Genomic DNA, 19,529 nt, shown 5'->3' with positions numbered 1-19,529 from the left:
GAGGGAGAGAGAGACAGAAAATAAGAAAGAAGGGGGGAGGAGAGGGAGAGAGAGAAGGAATCGAAGAGAGAGAGAGGGAGGGAGAAAGAGAGAGAGAGGGAGAGAATAGACAACTGAGTAAAATAAGTCTTAAAGCAATAGTGTGTAACATTCCGGAGGAGGCATCTCATTCCACAGAAACAGAAAGTTAAAACCACACTCCAGAACATGAAACCAGTCTGTTGTATGTCACACTGTGGAAGATTATATCCTAAGGAACAACCAGGAGGCTTTGGACAAATACGAGTCAGGTTTGTGGACTACAAGCCCGCTCACAGTCAGGACTTTAACTGAGGTTTTACTTAAAGGTTGTATGGAGGATTTTTTTTTTTTCAAGTTGTCAATGATAGCATTATAGAGATGCAGTAGCCTTGTAATTATGATGACCAAAAAAAAGAGAATAAAAATATCAACTCTGGCGTGGTGGGTAAATTTGCCAATAGATAACGACACTGCCTCGTTATCTGTTAGCTGACAGGCTGTCAATCAATCTCCCTACGTTTCTAGTGTAACTGACTTTGCCTGCGCCGCCGGTTCGTGGTTTACGTTACCTGTCACGCAGTCCACAGACGCAAGGACAGACGCTGTTTACTCCACAACGCAAACAGTTCTTAGCGGCTTTTTTTGACCTATATCTTCCTCGCAGTTCGCACAAAGTTTGTTGCAATGGCTACAAGAATCCAGGAGCAGTTCGCCGCAAAAGAAAGTCCGTTTTTGAGGTCGCTGAAAGAAGAAGACAAGGGAAAGCAGCGAAGCCAAACTAAGGTGATTCTTGTAGATTCATCCAGCGATGGCGGGACTGAAGCAGACGCAGGGTCTAAAGACTGGCACTGGTCACAAATTACTCCTGGACAGGAACTTCTCTTATTATGAAACGTACTTTTTCCAAGAGGACAAACGTTTTTCAGGACACGAAGCGATATTCCTTGTCTGAAAACGTAATTTTCAAGCAAAGAAAGAGTCCGCTTGCTGCTGCTGTTGTACTAGTCATTCGCACGATCTCCGCGCAACCTCTCTGCACCCTTTCCTGCTCCTGTCCCGCTGCCGATCCGCTCTTCCCCCTGCTCCTCACTTCTCCGGGCACGGAATCTCCGCTCTCCCTCTCCCTCTCCTCTCCTCTCTCCTGCTCCGTCTTCTCCCTGCTCCTCACTTCTCGTCCGCGAACGAAATGTCGCACACGCTCCCCCCGCTCTCACTTCTCCATTCTTGCCTAACAACACTGTAGTTAGTTGTTACAAGTCATTGCACCGCTGTAAAACAACCTTTTCTGCGTAAAGAGGCGGGGGAGGAGGCGTTCTACGTAGGGCTGTAGGGAGGGGGGTGGTTTACGCATGCGCAACATTTGAAAAAGGACAAACAGTCGCTGGATTTCTCGTTCCTTGGAAAATCCTCTATACAACCTTTAAAGTATATCGTGGTCCTTACCCCGCTGGAGTCGTTGGACACGCTGCTGCAGCCGGCCAGACACGGGTTAAAGTAGGTGATGCCGTCGGAGCCGCAGACCGGAGCGTACTCGTGGATCCTGCAGCCACAGTTGACGTTACAGCCGCCCGTCAGGTTCCTCTGGGTCATGGTCAGAGTCGGCCTGGACACACACAGCACAGATCAGGACGCAGAATCTACACAGATCTACCTCCGACTGGTCTGGAGACACGGAAATATGAGATTACACTTTTATTCAATTTGTGCTGCAGATTTTAACCACATTGAGCAGGAGTCCCACTCTTTTTCACTGACAAAATCTCTAAACTTCTCCATGACTTTTTCATGACCTAAAGTGGATTTTCCATGACTTTACAGCACCTACATGTGTAGAACTGAGCAGACTTTTAGGGTTAAATATGAAAATGTTAACTCCTTTCACTCACTTGATCTATATTTAGTTTTTTAACATTCAAAATCCTGTCAGTGCATTTATTGTCGTCTTTTAAACTAAAAGTGCATACCTTCAGAAATAATCATAATAGCCTCATGAGAACTTAACAGAACGCTGGAGCTGAGTGAAAAAGATACTAAAATTCCATGACTTTTCCAGGCCTGGAAAATAAATTTTAAATTCCATGACTTTTCCAGGATTTCCATGACATTGGAACCCTGATTGAGGAGCGTTGATATTTAAAAGACTAGGAATGGGTGAAACCACAATTTTTGGTACTGAGACAATCCTCGCCTCCTGGTGTTGAGGTGAATTACTTGGCGGTGCATAGATCCATAAATCAACAAAGATGGTGACAAGGCGACGGCGGCAGTGTGTGTTGAGTTGACGCAAAACTATTATTCGCCCTTAACTGAGGTAGGAGTCGCACAGATGATGCACCTTGCACAGGTTGTATCAGTAATGTACACACAGGTGGGTAGTACTCAGTTACTGTGAAGAAATAACGAAATATTGATATATCATATAGTTTCATGTGCTGATACAACATGGATCTATTAAAATAACTGGATACAGTATTGCTGCTTGTAGCTGCCTCTAGTTGACGTAGTGACACTCACTGGTATTACAGCGAAAAAATCCCCTGGGCTGAGAGAGGATTTTTCTCATAGAGGCAAAGTAATCACAAACTGCTCCTGTTCGTCTGACAGGGACCTACAACTTTCAAAAATGTTGGATTTTGTTGCAATTTGTACCTATTTTTAGATCATACACTTTTTCTCAGCTCAAAATCCTTCAGTTGTCTTAAAAAAGGCTTTAGAATCATTAGCTCCGGCTCCGCTCTGCTCCGGTCTACCTCCACTCGCTCTGATTGGTCAAAATGATCACCTGATACACAAGACCGCGCTCCGTGAGTGCGCTCGTATGCATTTGCGTGTGGCCGTGGGAGAAAAGACACTACTGCACATGCTCAGTTGGTCCACAGCCACCGGAAGAACCTCGCCGGGCTAAAGGCGAATCTGGGATCATGCACCATTGAGCTGGGAGGCCATTTTGAAACCCCGGGGCTTGTGATACAGTATCAGTATCGTGGGCTGCTGTATTGATATATCGCCAAGAGTCTTTTTTTGTATCTTTTACAAAATTATTTTGTTACAGCTACAGTTTTGTTGTTTGTTCAGAGGAAGGAAACTTGTTTATGCGACACATTTGACATTTTCACTGTTTAGAGGATTAAAATATTTGTGTTTCAGATTCACTTTGCACAAGAAGTGGTTTAACAAAGACTTTTAGTACCACAGCCATGATTTAGCCTTTATTTTTATTGATCCGTATCAAATTGATTTGAAAAACTGTATATCAAATCTAATCGAAAGCTCACTGTATGGAGATATGCATCGTATCGACAACTTCTTAATGACACCCAGCGCTAATTTCTGGAGACTTCTTCATGGAGCAAAAAAGGTGGACACTTTGAGGAATTTAAATCTAAATCTAAAATATATTTAGCACTTTTTTTTTTCTTTGATACATAATTCCATACATCTTGCTTCGTATATTTGAGGTTTTTCACAAATATCTAAACTGTCTGGAGGTTTTACCTGGTGGTGTACAGTGAACCCTCGTTTATCGCGGGGGATACGTTCCAAAAATAACCCGCAATAGGTGAAATCCGCGAAGTAGTCAGCTTTATTTTTTACTGTGATTTTACAATGCAATACTGAACTGCAGAATGAAACAAAAAATAAAACCTCTTTTCAGGCCCAACATGTGTTAAAGAAATAGAAATATTAACGTTTTCTTACAAATAACTATAATAGTTTAAAGAACGGTGATGTAAAACAATATTTTTATATAGTAATGAATACAAGTAGGAAACATGTCACTCGCCGTATTTCACGTCCTCCAGCTGCGCCTCTTCGTCCTGACTCCGTTGCGCTGTAGCGTCTTTTTCTACTGAAGGCTGCGCAGGGGTCTTTCTCCGAGAGAAGAACATCGTTATGGGTAGTTGTTGGCACTCTTTCTTTTTCTGAGCAAGAAGATTTTTTAATGGACATCCAGAACGTTTCTTTGACATTGTGGTTTGTCACGGAGAAAAATTGCGAACGTAAATTGGCAGAAATGTACAGAAAACGAAAACTGTTGGCATGGGTGTAATGAAAAACCAATATAAACCTTTTTCACTTCTAGACAACAGTAACGCCCCTAAGCCAATCAGGATTCACTGTAAAAAATAAAGCACTGTAAAAAATTCCGCGAAGCAGCAAGGCCGCGATAGGTGAAGCGCGATATAGCGAGGGATCACTGTATCTGTATTTGTGACTGTGACGGTCTGGAGTTGCGTTCTTACCCGGTGGTGTATTTGTGACTGTTACTGTAAAGTTCTAGAGTTCTTACCCGGTGGTGTAGGGGATGTTGATGCCTCCCAGGTTGATGCTATCACAGCCCACGATGAAGAGCGTGGAGAAGCAGAGCAGGGACACGCCGCTGCAGATCATGGCGAGTTTAGCCGACTCCCGCGCCCCCAGCTTCAACTTCTTTATGATGTACCCGCCCAGGACGATGCCCACGCCGGCGCTGGGCACAATGATCACACCTGGAAAATACAGATGGTGGACTTGTAGTTACTGCCAAACTGGTACTGTGTATTTGTTGGTAGTACTGTGTATTTGCTGGTAGTATTTTCTGGTAGTACTGTGTATTTGCTGGTAGTACTGTGTATTTTCTGGTAGTACTGTGTATTTTCTGGTAGTATTTGATGGTAGTACTGAGTATTTTCTGGTAGTACTGTGTATTTTCTGGTAGTATTTCTTGGTAGTACTGTGTATTTTCTGGTAGTATTTGCTGGTACTACAGTGTATTTTCTAGTAGTATTTGCTGGTAGTACTGTATATTTTCTGGTAGTACTGTGTATATGCTGGTAGTATTTGCTGGTAGTACTGTGTATTTGCTGGTAGCACTGTGTATTTTCTGGTAGTATTTGCTGGTGGTCCTGTGTAGTTGCTGGTAGTATTTGTTAGTAGTACTGTGTATTTGCTAGTAGTATTTGCTGGTAGTATTTTCTGGTAGCACTGTGTATTTTCTGGTAGTATTTGCTGGTAGTATTAGCTGGTAGTACTGTGTATTTGTTGGTAGTACTGTGTATTTTCTGGTAGTATTTGCTGGTAGTATTAGCTGGTAGTACTGTGTATTTGTTGGTAGTACTGTGTATTTTCTGGTAGTATTTGTTAGTAGTACTGTGTATTTGCTGGTAGTATTTGTTGGTAGTACTGTGTATTTGCTGGTAGTATTTGCTGGTAGTACTGTGTATTTTCTGGTAGTATTTTCTGGTAGTACTGTGTATTTTCTGGTAGTATTTGCTGGTAGTACTGTGTATTTTCTGTAGTATTTTCTGGTAGTATTTCTGAGTGTTTTGCTGGTAGTATGTGTATTTTTGCTGGTAGTAGTAGTACTGTGTATTTTCTGGTAGTATTTCTCTGGTAGTACTGTGTATTTTTGGTAGTATTTGCTGGTAGTACTGTAGTATTCTGGTATACTGGTATTTGTATTTTGGTAGTGTGTATTTTAGTTTTGCGTAGTACTGTATTATGCTGTAGTATTGCTGGTAGTACTGTGTATTTGCTGGTAGCACTGTGTATTTTCTGATAGTATTTGCTGGTAGTACTGTGTATTTTCTGGTAGTACTGTGTATTTTCTGATAGTATTTGCTGGTAGTACTGTGTATTTTCTGGTAGTACTGTGTATTTTCTGATAGTATTTGCTGGTAGTACTGTGTATTTTCTGGTAGTACTGTGTATTTTCTGGTAGTATTTGCTGGTAGTACTGTGTATTTTCTGGTAGTATTTGCTGGTAGTACTGTGTATTTTCTGGTAGTATTTGCTGGTAGTACTGTGTATTTTCTGGTAGTATTTGCTGGTAGTACTGTGTATTTTTGCTGGTAGTATTTGCTGGTAGTACTGTGTATTTTCTGGTAGTACTGTGTATTTGCTGGTAGTATTTGCTGGTAGTACTGTGTATTTTCTGATAGTATTTTCTGGTAGTACTGTGTATTTGCTGGTATTGTATTTTGGTATTTTTCTGGTATGTGTATTTTCTGGTAGTATTTGCTGGTAGTACTGTGTATTTTCTGTAGTATTTTTGGTAGTACTGTGTATTTTCTGATAGTATTTGCTGGTGTACTGTGTATTTTCTGTGTAGTTTTCTGAAGTATTTGCTGGTAGTACTGTGTATTTTCTGGTAGTATTTGCTGGAGTACTGTGTATTTTCTGTAGTATTGCTGTTATTTATTTTCTGCTGGTAGTACTGTGTATTTTCTGGTAGTATTTTGCTGGTAGTACTGTGTATTTTCTGGTAGTATTTGCTGGTAGTACTGTGTATTTTCTGGTAGTATTTTCTGGTAGTACTGTGTATTTGCTGGTAGTATTTGCTGGTAGTACTGTGTATTTTCTGGTAGTATTTGCTGGTAGTACTGTGTATTTGCTGGTAGTATTTTGCTGGTAGTATTTGCTGGTAGTATTTTGGTAGTACTGGTAGTATTTCTGGTAGTACTGTGTATTTTCTGGTAGTACTGGTAGTGTATTTCTGGTAGTATTTGCTGTGTATGGTAGTATTTTCTGGTAGTAGTGTATTTTCTGGTAGTATTTGCTGGTAGTACTGTGTATTTTCTGGTAGTAGTACTGTGTACTGTGTATTTAGCTGGTAGTACTGTGTATTTTTTCTGGTAGTATTTGCTGGTAGTACTGTGTATTTTCTGGTAGTATTTGCTGGTAGTACTGTGTATTTTCTGGTAGTGTTTTCTGGTAGTACTGTGTATTTTCTGGTAGTATTTTCTGGTAGTACTGTGTATTTTCTGGTAGTATTTGCTGGTAGTACTGTGTATTTTCTGGTAGTATTTGCTGGTAGTACTGTGTATTTTCTGGTAGTATTTGCTGGTAGTACTGTGTATTTTCTGGTAGTACTGTGTATTTTCTGGTAGTATTTTCTGGTAGTATTTGCTGTGTATTTTCTGGTAGTATTTTCTGGTAGTACTGTGTAGTACTGTGTATTTTTGGTAGTAGTTTTTGCTGGTAGTACTGTGTATTTTTGGTAGTATTTTCTGGTAGTACTGTGTATTTTCTGGTAGTATTTTCTGTAGTATTTCTGTATTTTTTGTAGTTTGGTGTATTTTCTGGTAGTACTGTGTATTTTCTGGTAGTATTTTGCTGGTAGTACTGTGTATTTTCTGGTAGTATTTGGCTGGTGCTGGTAGTACTGTGTATTTTCTGGTAGTAGTTATTTGCTGGTAGTACTGTGTATTTTCTGGTAGTATTTGCTGGTAGTACTGTGTATTTTCTGGTAGTACTGTGTATTTGCTGGTATTTGCTGTACTGTGTATTTTTCTGGTAGTACTGTGTATTTGCTGGTAGTATTTGCTGGTAGTACTGTGTATTTCTGATAGTATTTTCTGGTAGTACTGTGTATTTTCTGTGATAGTTTTCTGATAGTATTTTCTGGTAGTACTGTGTATTTCTGATAGTATTTGGGTAGTACTGTGTATTTTCTGTAGTATTGGTGCTGGTAGTACTGTGTATTTTCTGATAGTAGTTTGCTGGTAGTACTGTGTATTTTCTGGTAGTACTGTGTATTTTCTGGTAGTATTTGCTGGTAGTACTGTGTATTTTCTGGTAGTATTTGCTGGTAGTACTGTGTATTTTCTGGTAGTATTTGCTGGTAGTACTGTGTATTTTCTGGTAGTATTTTCTGGTAGTACTGTGTATTTTGCTGGTAGTATTTGCTGGTAGTACTGTGTATTTTCTGGTAGTATTTGCTGGTAGTACTGTGTATTTGCTGGTAGTATTTTGCTGGTAGTACTGTGTATTTTCTGGTAGTATTTGCTGGTAGTACTGTGTATTTTCTGGTAGTACTGTGTATTTGCTGGTAGTACTGTGTATTTTCTGGTAGTATTTGCTGGTAGTACTGTGTATTTTCTGGTAGTATTTGCTGGTAGTACTGTGTATTTTCTGGTAGTGTTTTCTGGTAGTACCGTGTATTTTCTGGTAGTATTTGCTGGTAGTACCGTGTATTTTCTGGTAGTATTTGCTGGTAGTACTGTGTATTTTCTGGTAGTATTTTTGGTAGTTACTGGTAGTACTGTGTATTTTCTGGTAGTATTTTGGTAGTACTGTGTATTTTCTGGTAGTATTTGCCTGGTAGTACTGTGTATTTTGCGGTAGTATTTTTCTGGTAGTACTGTGTATTTTCTGGTAGTACTGTGTATTTTCTGGTAGTATTGCTGTAGTATTTTCTGGTAGTACTGTGTATTTCTGTATTTCTGGTAGTACTGTGTATTTCTGCTGTATTTTCTGTAGTATTCTGGTAGTACTGTGTATTTTCTGGTATACGTGTACTGTAGTATGTGTATTTTCTGTGGTAGTACTGTGTATTTTCTGGTAGTACTGTGTATTTCTGGTAGTACTGTGTATTTTCTGATAGTATTTTCTGGTAGTACTGTGTATTTTCTGGTACCTGTGTAAATGCTGGCACTGGACGCGGGGATGCCGAACTGCGACTCGATGAACTTGGGGATGAAGGTGATGAAGGCGGTGACGATGGCGCACTCGGCCGTGTACGACAGGCTGACGAACAGGAAGGTCACGTTACTCAGAATCTTCACGGCTGCGCGGGGCAAATCTGCAGAGGAACAGAGACGTTGTCAAGAACATGTTCAGTAAGTACTTTATTTTTTTTTTTTAAACAAAAAAAGAGAGAGAGCATTGTTTCCCACAGACCAAATCATTCACTGCCAGTGTTTACCTACCTCCCGTTTAAATAAAGGCCTTTTAACTATATTTTTTCCTTGTGCGATTTTTGCTTCTTTGGAGAGCCTGGAGTTCGTTGTGTTTAAGTTGTAAGACCAAATTTGTGTTAGAATAAAGACAATCCGTGTGTCATTCGTTCATTCGTTTTTCAATATAAAACCAAAAATAAGAAAACGAAAAAACAACAGTTTTCTTCGCTATTTGTCTCCAAAACCAAAATGAAAAAACGGATAATGATTCGTTTTTTCAGTTTTCGATTTTGTGTTTAAATGAAGAATGGAAAAAACGGATAACGGCCGTTTCCCGTTTACGTGACTTCCGTGACTGCGATGCCGAACTTTTGCACCGGGTACGGACTGAACCAGGACTGATCCAGGTCCGAGACCAGACCGGGACCAGAGCGGGACCAGCGGGACCAGAGCGGGACCAGAGCGGACCAGAGCGGGACCAGAGCGGGACTAGAGCGGGACCAGAGCGGACCAGAGCGGGACCAGAGCGGGACCAGAGCGGACCAGAGCAGGACTGGGGCGGACTCCAAGCTTTGACTCTGAGCCTCCGCGGGGTCCAAGCCTCAGCTTCGAGCTCCGGCCCTGCCGTGGGCTCTGAGCCTCCGATCTGGTCTCGGTCTTGTCTCGGTCTTGTCTCGGTCTCAGGCCCGCTCTGGTCCCGGTCTGGTCCCAGTCTCAGTAGCGCTCCGGTCCCGGTCTGATCCCGGACCTGGTCCATTTGAACCAAAAGCTCTTAGTTCGGTTCGTTTTTGTTGGTGTGAAAGCGTCAGTTGGATGTTTTTTGCACCACCTCGGAACCAGCCGCGGTTCTGGAGCAGCCCGTCCGGACCTGTAGTCCACAGAACATTCTCACTTTCCCCGCACGGAACCAGCGCGGAGACGATGACACGGAACCGCTCGGACCGCTGGTCTCGGTCTCAGTCCCGCTCTGGTCTCGGACCTGGATCAGTCCTGGTTCAGTCCGTACGCGGTGCAAAAGTTCGGCATCGCAGTCACTGAAGTCACGTAAACGGGAAACGGCCGTTATCCGTTTTTTCCATTCTTCATTTAAACACAAAAATCGAAAACTGAAAAAACGAATCATTTATCCGTTTTTTCATTTTGGTTTTGGAGACAAATAACGAAGAAAACTGTTGTTTTTTCGTTTTCTTATTTTTGGTTTTATATTGAAAAACGAATGAACGAATGATACACGGATTAAAGACCTGTATTTTAAGTTTAAGTTTCATGTTGAGATTTACCAAATTTACTTACCAAATTTGATGTTACTTTTTTTAAGTTCACTGTTTACCTGAACTTTAGATTCTTTGACATTAAAGGAATGAATAATTTAAAAAATAATAATAATAACTTGAGGTTTTTATTTCAAATACAACAGTTATATAATAATACAAATTAAATAAATAAAATACTATAATTAGACATAAGAAACTACTAAAGGTACAACAAGACGACTAAATGAAATCATGAAACAGCATTAGTCTGCTTGGTGCATAGCCCAAACCCAGAACACTTCATTCTACGTCGCTTTTTGAAAAATAACTCCATTGTCCGATCATAAGTGACCTCCTTGGGTTCTGATCCATTTATTGCGCGGGGGGAGACCAGGCCAGGCTACTCTCGGACCACACCGGGCTTCGTTAAGGTTCCGAGTGTTGAGACGGGTTCAGAGGTGCGCCCGTGTAGACCGTTGGGTGACCGCGAAGAGAAAGCGCAGGCTCGGGGTCCCGTATGTATGACACATGTGCACGGATGTTGGTCTCTCGGTCTCTGTTTTCTCTAATCTTTGCGCCACAGATTGGTCTATGTACGGGAAAAACTGAAGAGAGAGTATTTCCGTTTCGTCCCACCCTTCCTCAGAACGCATAAGTTAAGTGCGGAATAACTTTGGAACACTGCAAACTGTTTCAAATGAACTAGTTCTCTTCATAATAATAATAAAATAATCAATAAAATCAGGTACAGTGTGTTTACAGTGTGTGCGACCGTACAGCAGAGTCAGTATGTTTAAACGGTTTTCTTCAGGAGTGCAGTACCTCTCATGTCTTTGCCGAAGCCCATGGAGGAGGACACGTTCTGGCTCTTGTTCTTCTCTTTGAGCACGTCGTCGTCACTCGAGTCGTCCAGGTTGAGCTTTTTCCTCCTCTTCTTCTTCTTGTGTCGCGGGGGGAGCTTCTTGGGGAAGGCGAACATGGGGAAGATGACGAGCAGCATGGCCACGGAACAGAGCAGGAAGCCACTCCACCTGCAGGGGGAGACACAACAAGGTTCAACGTACATCCTACACCATCTGTAACTCTACTATGAGGAACGATTAGGTAAACCATCTGAGCTAGTTCAGAGCACCTCGCTGGAGCTGGACTTGAGATGACACCACAAAAATCTACAGGTCAATAATGTTTGTGAATTTTTAATTTACTTTGGAGCTTTGGAGCGCAAATGTGCTCTGAGCGACTTAAAGGACAGTGAAAATGAAATGCATTTTCTGTACCACTGCCCTTTTGAGATATTTTTGGGTCGCCTTGTCTTGATCTGCATGTGGGTTGAAATGTTAAGACATGTTTTGTGTAATTTCTAATCTTTTTGTAATGATTTTATTGACTATTTTGTTCCAGTATTGCTGGTTCGATTGAATGCTGAAAAGAAAAAGAAATGGGCTACATTTAAAGTCCAAATAGGCGACTTATGGATTCTTTTATTGCTGCTTCAATTTCTGCTTTTCATTGTTTAAAACTTGAGTAACACTAATTGTTCAGAAAGACACAATCACTCAGTCAACAATAAAATATCCTCATTAATGTTCAATAATGCTCAAATCCACCTTTATTTTATGATTTATGAATGATGTCGCGAAGGTTTGTGGCTTTTAAAGGTTTGTGGCTATGGATCCCTAGAAATAAAAGTTTGGGAAACACTGATATAATTTATAGTTTATAGATTGTTTGCTGTGTTTGATGAGAAGAGACTGGAGTATTTGTTTAAATGTAATGTTTTCAAGTGGGCTCAGTTTGTGTTGAAAGCCTGGGACATCCGTAAGAAGACACTTTATGTTTGATGTGTGATTTGTCTGCTTATTGTTTCATGTGTCTTACGAAAGTAGATAGTCATGAACATAGCGCTATGTCTAGGGGTGTGCAAAAATCTCAAAATACAATATCGATATCGTGGGCTGTTGTATCGATATATCTATAGAGTGCGTTTGTCAAAACCAGGACACCGTACGTGGGGGTGGGAGGTGGGGCCTCGTCATCCACATTGAGCTACTCTCACCTGGCAAAGCTTTTAAATGTTTTTCGGTGTCCTGGTGAGTTTTGAGGTCCCTGACACCTCCACTGGACACCGAAACATATGTGCTGCTTTGTACACTGTGCACACGGACTCACACTTGTCTCGACCGGGACGGAAAGCGGAGAATTTCTTGTACAAAGCATCGTTAAATGTGGATTTGTGCTTCGGCGTTTTGCAGACTGACCGACTGTCTGTGTTTGCGCGCTCCTTCTGAGTCACAGAGAGCTACAAATTAAAATTTTTATTTAAATTTTACATTTAATGGCTCCAATGACAGGAAATGAAAACCCAGACATTTGCATCACTTTCATAAAAAAACCCCGGACGGCCAGGACAGGACGTGAAAAACGGACATGTCCGGGGAAAAATGGACGTTTGGTCACCCTAGATATATCACCAAGAGTATTTTTGGTGTATTGTACAAAATTATTTTGTTACAGCTACAGTTTTGTTGTTTGTTTAGTGGAAGGAGGATCATTTATGCGACACATTTGACATTTTCACTGTTTTGATGATTAAAATGTTTGTGTTTCATATGAACTGTACACAAGAAGTGGTTTAACAAAGACTTTTAGTATCACAGCCATGATTTAGTCTTTATTTTTTACTGAATCGTATCGAATCAATTTGAAATATATCGTACTGAATCGAAAGTGCACTGTATCGAGGTATGTATTTTCTCTTTTCCTATGTATCGAGGTATGTATCGTATCAGCAACTTCTTAACGATACCCAGCCCTAGTTATGTCTAAACTAAGAAACAGTACTCGCGAATAAACAGGGTTGACCCCGAAACGTCACATTGTGGTGCTTTTAAAATAATGAAACATTAAGAGCTGCAAAGAACTGCAGGGAGATTTGTTTTGTTCGTTTTCTACAAAATGAGGAGCCTGAGGGGGACAGTTTTTCAATAGAACCTGAACTGGAGCCAGAGTTGATGGAGCCAAAAGTATGTTTGTATGTTTGTGAGAGGAGGGAGTGGTTCTTACCAGTTTCCGATGAAGCGCGGGTCGCTCTGGTCGATGTGCACGTCTGTTTCGGGGTGCACGTAGAAGCCGATGAGCACTCCCCCCAGCAGGTACCCCGCCGCGGGCCCCAGGGCTCCCATCACGTACATGAGGGCTGCGGAGCACAAACCACGATTAGACTGATTCTACAAGAGTGACCTGATCTCCAGCCGACCTGTAGCTGTTTTTAAAGACAGAACTGGCTGTGAATCACTCCACTAAAAAGAACAAAGGTGATTGGTTATTGATGATAAGTCTGATTGCTTAACAAATATATAAATGATAAAACTCAAACTAATTTATGCCACTGATAGAATAACTTCCCCACTAGTGGAAAGAAAAAATACTCGCGATAAAAAGAGTGTAGTGGGCGTGGGATGCTGGGTTACGTTGTCCACTCATTTCTCCCGACGTGAGATATAAAAAAATAACAAATATAAGATGGTCTACAACTTAAATGCACGACTGGCAACGGTGAAAACAAACTGCAAAGACTCGTGAAATCTGCAGGACTGTTTTATAGTGACGTGAGACATGAGGGACCAGGACTGAACCAGGACCGAACCAGGACTAAAGCAGGACCCGGAGGTGCGCCCGTGGTGGACTGTCAGGTGATGAGGTGCAGGTGCAGGGCTCCACAGACTCCTGGTTTACTCCTGGTTTAGTGCTGGTGTAGCCCTGGTTTAGACCTGGTTCAGTCCTGGTTTAGTCCTGGTTTAGTCTGGTTTAGTCTAAGTTCAGTCCTGTTTCAGTCCTGGCTTACTCCTGGTTTAGACCTGGTTTAGTTCTGGTTTTGTCCTGGTTTTTTAGTCCTGGTTTAGTCCTATTTTAGACCGGTTTTAGTCCTTGTTTAGTCCTGGTTTGGTCCTGGTGTAGTCCCAGTTTAGTCCTGGTTTGGTCCTGGTTCAGTCCTGGTTTAGACCTGGTTTAGTCCTGGTTTAGTCCTGGTTTAGTCTTGATTCAGTCCTGGTTTAGACTTGGTTTACTCTTGGTGTAGTCCTGGTTCAGTTCTTGTTTAGACCTGGTTTAGACCTGATTTAGTCCTGGTTTATTCTTAGTTCAGTCTTGTTTCAGTCCTGGCTTACTCCTTGTTTAGACCTGGTTTAGTTCTGGTTTAGTCCTGGTTTTTTAGTCCTGGTTTAGTCCTATTTTAGACCGGTTTTAGTCCTTGTTTAGTCCTGGTTTGGTCCTGGTTTAGTGCTGGTGTAGCCCTGGTTTAGACCTGGTTCAGTCCTGGTTTAGTCCTGGTTTAGTCTTGATTCAGTCCTGGTTTAGACTTGGTTTACTCTTGGTGTAGTCCTGGTTCAGTTCTTGTTTAGACCTGGTTTAGACCTGGTTTAGACCTGATTTAGTCCTGGTTTATTCTTAGTTCAGTCTTGTTTCAGTCCTGGCTTACTCCTTGTTTAGACCTGGTTTAGTCCTGGTTTTTTAGTCCTGGTTTAGTCCTATTTTAGACCGGTTTTAGTCCTTGTTTAGTCCTGGTTTGGTCCTGGTTTAGTGCTGGTGTAGACCTGGTTCAGTCCTGGTTTAGTCCTGGTTTAGTCCTGGTTTAGTCTTGATTCAGTCCTGGTTTAGACTTGGTTTACTCTTGGTGTAGTCCTGGTTCAGTTCTTGTTTAGACCTGGTTTAGACCTGATTTAGTCCTGGTTTATTCTTAGTTCAGTCTTGTTTCAGTCCTGGCTTACTCCTTGTTTAGACCTGGTTTAGTTCTGGTTTAGTCCTGGTTTTTTAGTCCTGGTTTAGTCCTATTTTAGACCGGTTTTAGTCCTTGTTTAGTCCTGGTTTGGTCCTGGTTTGGTCCTGGTGTAGTCCCAGTTTAGTCCTGGTTTGGTCCTGGTTCAGTCCTGGTTTAGACCTGGTTTAGTCCTGGTTCAGTCCTGTTTTCTGTTGGTGATTATAAAAGGCATTAAAGTTAATAACACGATTCTACATCATTTTGAGTAAAAAAAAAAAACATCAAATATTGCAGATTTTTTACTGAATTTTTCTGAGCCGGTGCCTTGATGTTTGTACAAAAAATGAGTTTTTTAAATAATAAACCCACTCCACGACTAACAGTGACCTCCAGAACACCGTGTACATTTCCATCTGTCTTTTATACTGAACGATCGGTGGATAAATTGATTCTGACAGATTATTTGCAGAGCTCCTGTCGGTCTGTTCCCGTTCGAGTGTGTGGAGCAGGGTTTTTTTTTTTTTTTGTGAGGCAGTAATGGTCTAATCCTGCATTAGGGGCTGCTGCTGGTCATATGTGCAGATCATATGAGCAGGACTTTCCAGCCTGCGCGGGGTCGGCCATGGCTTTGCCCTGATTAGAGCGATTAATCTCCTCGTCTTTGGAAGGAGTTGAAGGAGAAGGAGGAAACCCGGTGGCCTGATGTTACCTAACTACAAAAAATGGTCCCGCTTGTGTCGGAAGAACTGCTCCCAACACCAACGTCGGAGAACCCAATGAGTTATACTAGTAAATAAGGCACTAGAGCGATCGTTGCCATGGTGCTTGAAAATAAAACGTGTCCAGAACCAGTAGACGTGTTGTGAAAGTAGAATTTTACCCAAGAATTCTCACGGAATAGTGCCTAGCTGGAAGGGGGAAAAGGTATTTGTTTGTTGTACGTTTTATATGACTTATATAGACGCATCAGGAATCTCGGACTTCCGGTCATTGCGCAATGCATACTACTGGGAAAGATCCTCCGAAAAAGTAAGCGAGCATCAAACCGCCATGTTTGATTTCCCAGTGGGATGCGTCTATTGACAAAGCCGATCTTTTTCAAGTCTTTTGAACCATATCACTTTTGTTTCTGGTTCTGATATTGTCATATTTTAGTTTTGGGATTCGGATATCGTAATTGTGTGGTTGTTGGATCCTAACAGCGGAAAATGGCTCGAGAAATTTGTTTGCGAACTCCATAAATGCAAAAGGGAATCAGATGTGTGTGAAACCTCCGTTCAAACTGTTTCTCTTCCCAACGGAATTGAAAAATAGTGAAAGGTGAAGGCGATGGGCAGGATTGATCCACTGGAAGGACCAAAAAGGAAACATTTGTCTGCCTAAGAAATCATCCCGAGTTTGCAGCGAACATTTTGTATGTGGAGCGACGACAAAGCAAAATTCCGATCCCTCACTCAACCTCGGTTACGAATTTAAAAAGTCAACGCCAAAGCGAAAGGCACCAGCTGTTCACCAAGAAACACCTTCCACTGCAGAGAGACCAAGACGTGATGTTGCTGTAAAACCACAAGAACAAGAAAGTGCAGCTCAGTCTGTTTGTCTTCTGCTCCTCTCCATTAACAAACGGGATCCCGCTTTGATGGAGTGCTGCTTTGTACTGTGCACATGGCCTCCCACTTGTCCCGACCAGAACGGAAAGCGTTGTACAAGTCATCGTTAAATACACACACAGACTGACCGACTGTTTGTGTCTGCTTGCTCCTTCTGAGTGCAGAGAGCTGCATGTACAGACCCCGGTTTGGTCTCCCTACGCTACGCACAGCAACCTACATTCGGTTTGTCGATTAAAATGAACGTAATCGATGAAATTCTTAATGATCAACTATCGATTAATCGACTAATCATGCCCATCCCTATTAGGGAGTGTGCAATTATTGATAGAATACAAGAATGCAAAGGGCTCGCCTGTTAAAGGTTGTATAGAGGATTTTCCAAGGAACGAGAAATCCAGCGACTGTTTGTCCTTTTTCAAATGTTGCGCATGCGTGAAACCACCCCCCCTCCCCTACAGCTCCTACGTAGAAACGCCTCCTCCCGCCTCCTCTTTACGCCAGAAACAGGTTTGTTTACAGCAACATGACTTGTAAACAACTAACTACAGTGTTGGTTAGGCAAGGTGGAGAAGTGAGGAGCGGGAGAGCGGGTGTGCGGACATTTCGTTCGCGGACGAGAGAAGAAGCGGAGCAGGGAGAGAGGAGAGGTGCGCGGAGATTCCGTGCCCGGAGAAGTGAGGAGCAGGGGGAAGAGCGGAACGGGCAGCGGGGAGAGGAGCAGGAAAGGGGTGCAGAGAAGGTTGCGCGGAGATTCAGTGCGAATGAACTAGCTACAACACGCAGCAGCAAGCGGACTCTTTCTTTGCATTGAAAATTACGTTTTCAGACATAGGATATCGCTTTCGTGTCCTGAAAAACGTTTGTCTAGCTCTTGGAAATAAAGTACGTTTTCATAATAAGCAGAAGTTTCCTGTCCAGGAGTAATTTGTGGACCAGTGCGTCAGTCTTTAGACCCTGCGTCTGCTTCAGTCGCGCCATCGCTGGAATGAATCTACAAGAATCACCTTAGTTTGGCTTCGCTGCTTTTCCCCTTGTCTTCTTCTTTCAGTGACCTCAAAAACTGACTTTCTTTTGCGGCGAACTGCTCCTGGATTCTTGTCGCCATTGCAACAAACTTTGTGCGAACTGCGAGGAAGATATAGGTCAAAAAAAGCCGCTAAGAACTGTTGCGTTGGTGGAGTAAACAGCGTCTGTGCATCTTGCGTCTGTGGACTGCGTGACAGGCGTACGTAAACCACGTACCGGCGGCGCGCAGGCAAGTCAGTTACGCTAGAAACGTAGGGAGATTGATTGACAGCCTGTCAGCTCACAGATAACGAGGCAGTGTCGTTATCTATTGGCAAATGTTTAGCCCCACCACGTCCAGAGTTGATGAATTTTTATTCTCTTTTTTTTGGTCATCATAATTACAAGGCTACTGCATCTATAATCTATCATTGACAACTTGAAACAAAAAAAAAAACAAAAAAATCCTCCATACAACCTTTAAGAATAATTTAAAGGTCCTGTTGGTGCGTCACTCGTGGTCATACTTGGTCTCGTATCTGTTTTTGTTCTGTGGTGTTTGTTTATGTTGTGTTGTCCTGTTTTTTGATGAAGCATGTTACCCGCTGTCCCAAGACAAATTTCTCCCATGGGACACAATAAAGGATTATCTTATGTTAACACGGTATGCGGAGACACTGGTGTGGTTGTCTTTTAAAAACGTAAATGTTTATCATTTTGTTTTGTCACTCTCCTTCTCCGTTTTAAAAATGGGCCATGAGTTCGGAATAAAGATGAACTGAACTGAAGTATGTGCACAGCAAATAAATACATGCAAAAGGCACATTCATCTGTACAAACCTTTATTCATTTAAGGCTGCTAGAATGGAGCGTTTTCATTATAATTTTCCCTTTAATACTTTGATAAATGTTCTTTATTGTGTTTGTACTTTATCTAATACCCATGTTCGACCAAACTAACGTAAACTAATAAGATAAAGGTAATAAATTCTTCTTATTAAGTCCACAAAAACATCAGCGTGTAAGTTTAAACACTGAAATCAATTAATATTCAGGCTCTGTTTTTACTTATTTTTAATCAGAATTTTGATCTGGCCGCCGCGTTTCCCGTGGCAACAGGACCCATGTTTTATCTCGACCTTAAAACCTATCAGAGAGTGCATTTGCAATTTCCTCACAATCTGATACGAGAGCCCCGCGATCGGACCACATTTAAAGTCACCTACAGGGAACAAGTCTGCAGGTTCTGTCCTTGTGGGAAAACGTTCAAGGATAATAATTAAATATCCAAGTCTCACGATACGATATTGTCACGGTATGAACCTCACGTTATGATATTTATTGCGATATCGTGGGAAAGAGCACAATTAGGGATGTAACAATATCCAAATCTCTCGGTACGATATTTATTGCGATATTTTGTGGAGATTTTTTCCTCTTAAAACGCCTTGACAAGACTTAATCCAAAGAACTAAGACTTAAAAGTGTCAGAACTGTTATTTCTTCTTGTAGTCTGCACTGAAATGGAGCAAAGGATCATGGTCTATGTAGTTCCCTCTGTCTTTTTTTTTAGCTACGGCTGCGCCATAACTCTTAATTTAAGCAAAGAAACTTGTAATTCGATATATTGTGATGGTCCACGATATTATTATGAGACTTTTGACGATATGATATCACGATATTTTGGTTACTGTTGCACCTCTAATAATATTTAGACTCAATCTGGGCTAAAACAAATGGAAAATTGGGGGGCACACAGTGTGATGTTACTGGCGTTATATTGGGTTATATTATTAAAAGTGAAATCCAGAATCATTTTGGGCCAATTCAAGTATAAAACTAATAAAATTATCTTGCAAGTCGTGGCTTGGACTCGAGTCAGATTTGAGTCACTTTTTGCAGGACTTAAGACTTGATAAAATGGACTAGGACTTCGAACTCGAAGGTCAATGACTTCGGACTTGAGCAATGTGACTTGAAAAGGCTTGATTCTCCTAAAAAATTATGTTTTTAGTTGATAAGTTGATAAATGTGGTACTTAATTTTAAAGGAAAAAACAGAAACATGTCGCTCCTACTTCTGTTTGTTACTTTGGAATGGAAATTAAGTACTGTGTGATGTGGTATCCTCAAAAGTACTACAGTAGTCTTTGAACAGAAAATTACCGCTACTGGAAAATGTAGGAATGGGCAAAGTACAAACCTGAGGCACTCCGACTGAA

The 19,529-nt window shown here is 41.6% G+C and overlaps 1 protein-coding gene across 1 annotated transcript in view; it reads right to left on the bottom strand.

Moving 5' to 3' along the window:
* LOC110173591 (solute carrier organic anion transporter family member 5A1-like) overlaps nt 1-19,529 on the bottom strand; it is a 47,901-nt gene that overhangs the window by 12,241 nt on the left and 16,131 nt on the right. Inside the window, exons 3-9 of the mRNA XM_055151394.1 lie at nt 12,998-13,130; nt 10,757-10,965; nt 8,420-8,584; nt 4,313-4,511; nt 3,802-3,894; nt 1,465-1,624; nt 1,302-1,345 (exon numbers count right to left, since the gene is read on the bottom strand). Coding sequence (XP_055007369.1) covers nt 1,302-1,345; nt 1,465-1,624; nt 3,802-3,894; nt 4,313-4,511; nt 8,420-8,584; nt 10,757-10,965; nt 12,998-13,130 — 1,003 coding nt within the window. The remainder of the gene's footprint in view (nt 1-1,301; nt 1,346-1,464; nt 1,625-3,801; nt 3,895-4,312; nt 4,512-8,419; nt 8,585-10,756; nt 10,966-12,997; nt 13,131-19,529) is intronic.

Source organism: Boleophthalmus pectinirostris, unplaced genomic scaffold, assembly GCF_026225935.1.
Source record: "Boleophthalmus pectinirostris isolate CB_2022bp ecotype Guang Dong unplaced genomic scaffold, ASM2622593v1 HiC_scaffold_16, whole genome shotgun sequence".
NCBI lineage: Eukaryota > Metazoa > Chordata > Actinopteri > Gobiiformes > Gobiidae > Boleophthalmus > Boleophthalmus pectinirostris.
Note: the sequence above shows the minus strand (reverse complement) of the source record. Positions and strands in the feature narration are given on the sequence as shown.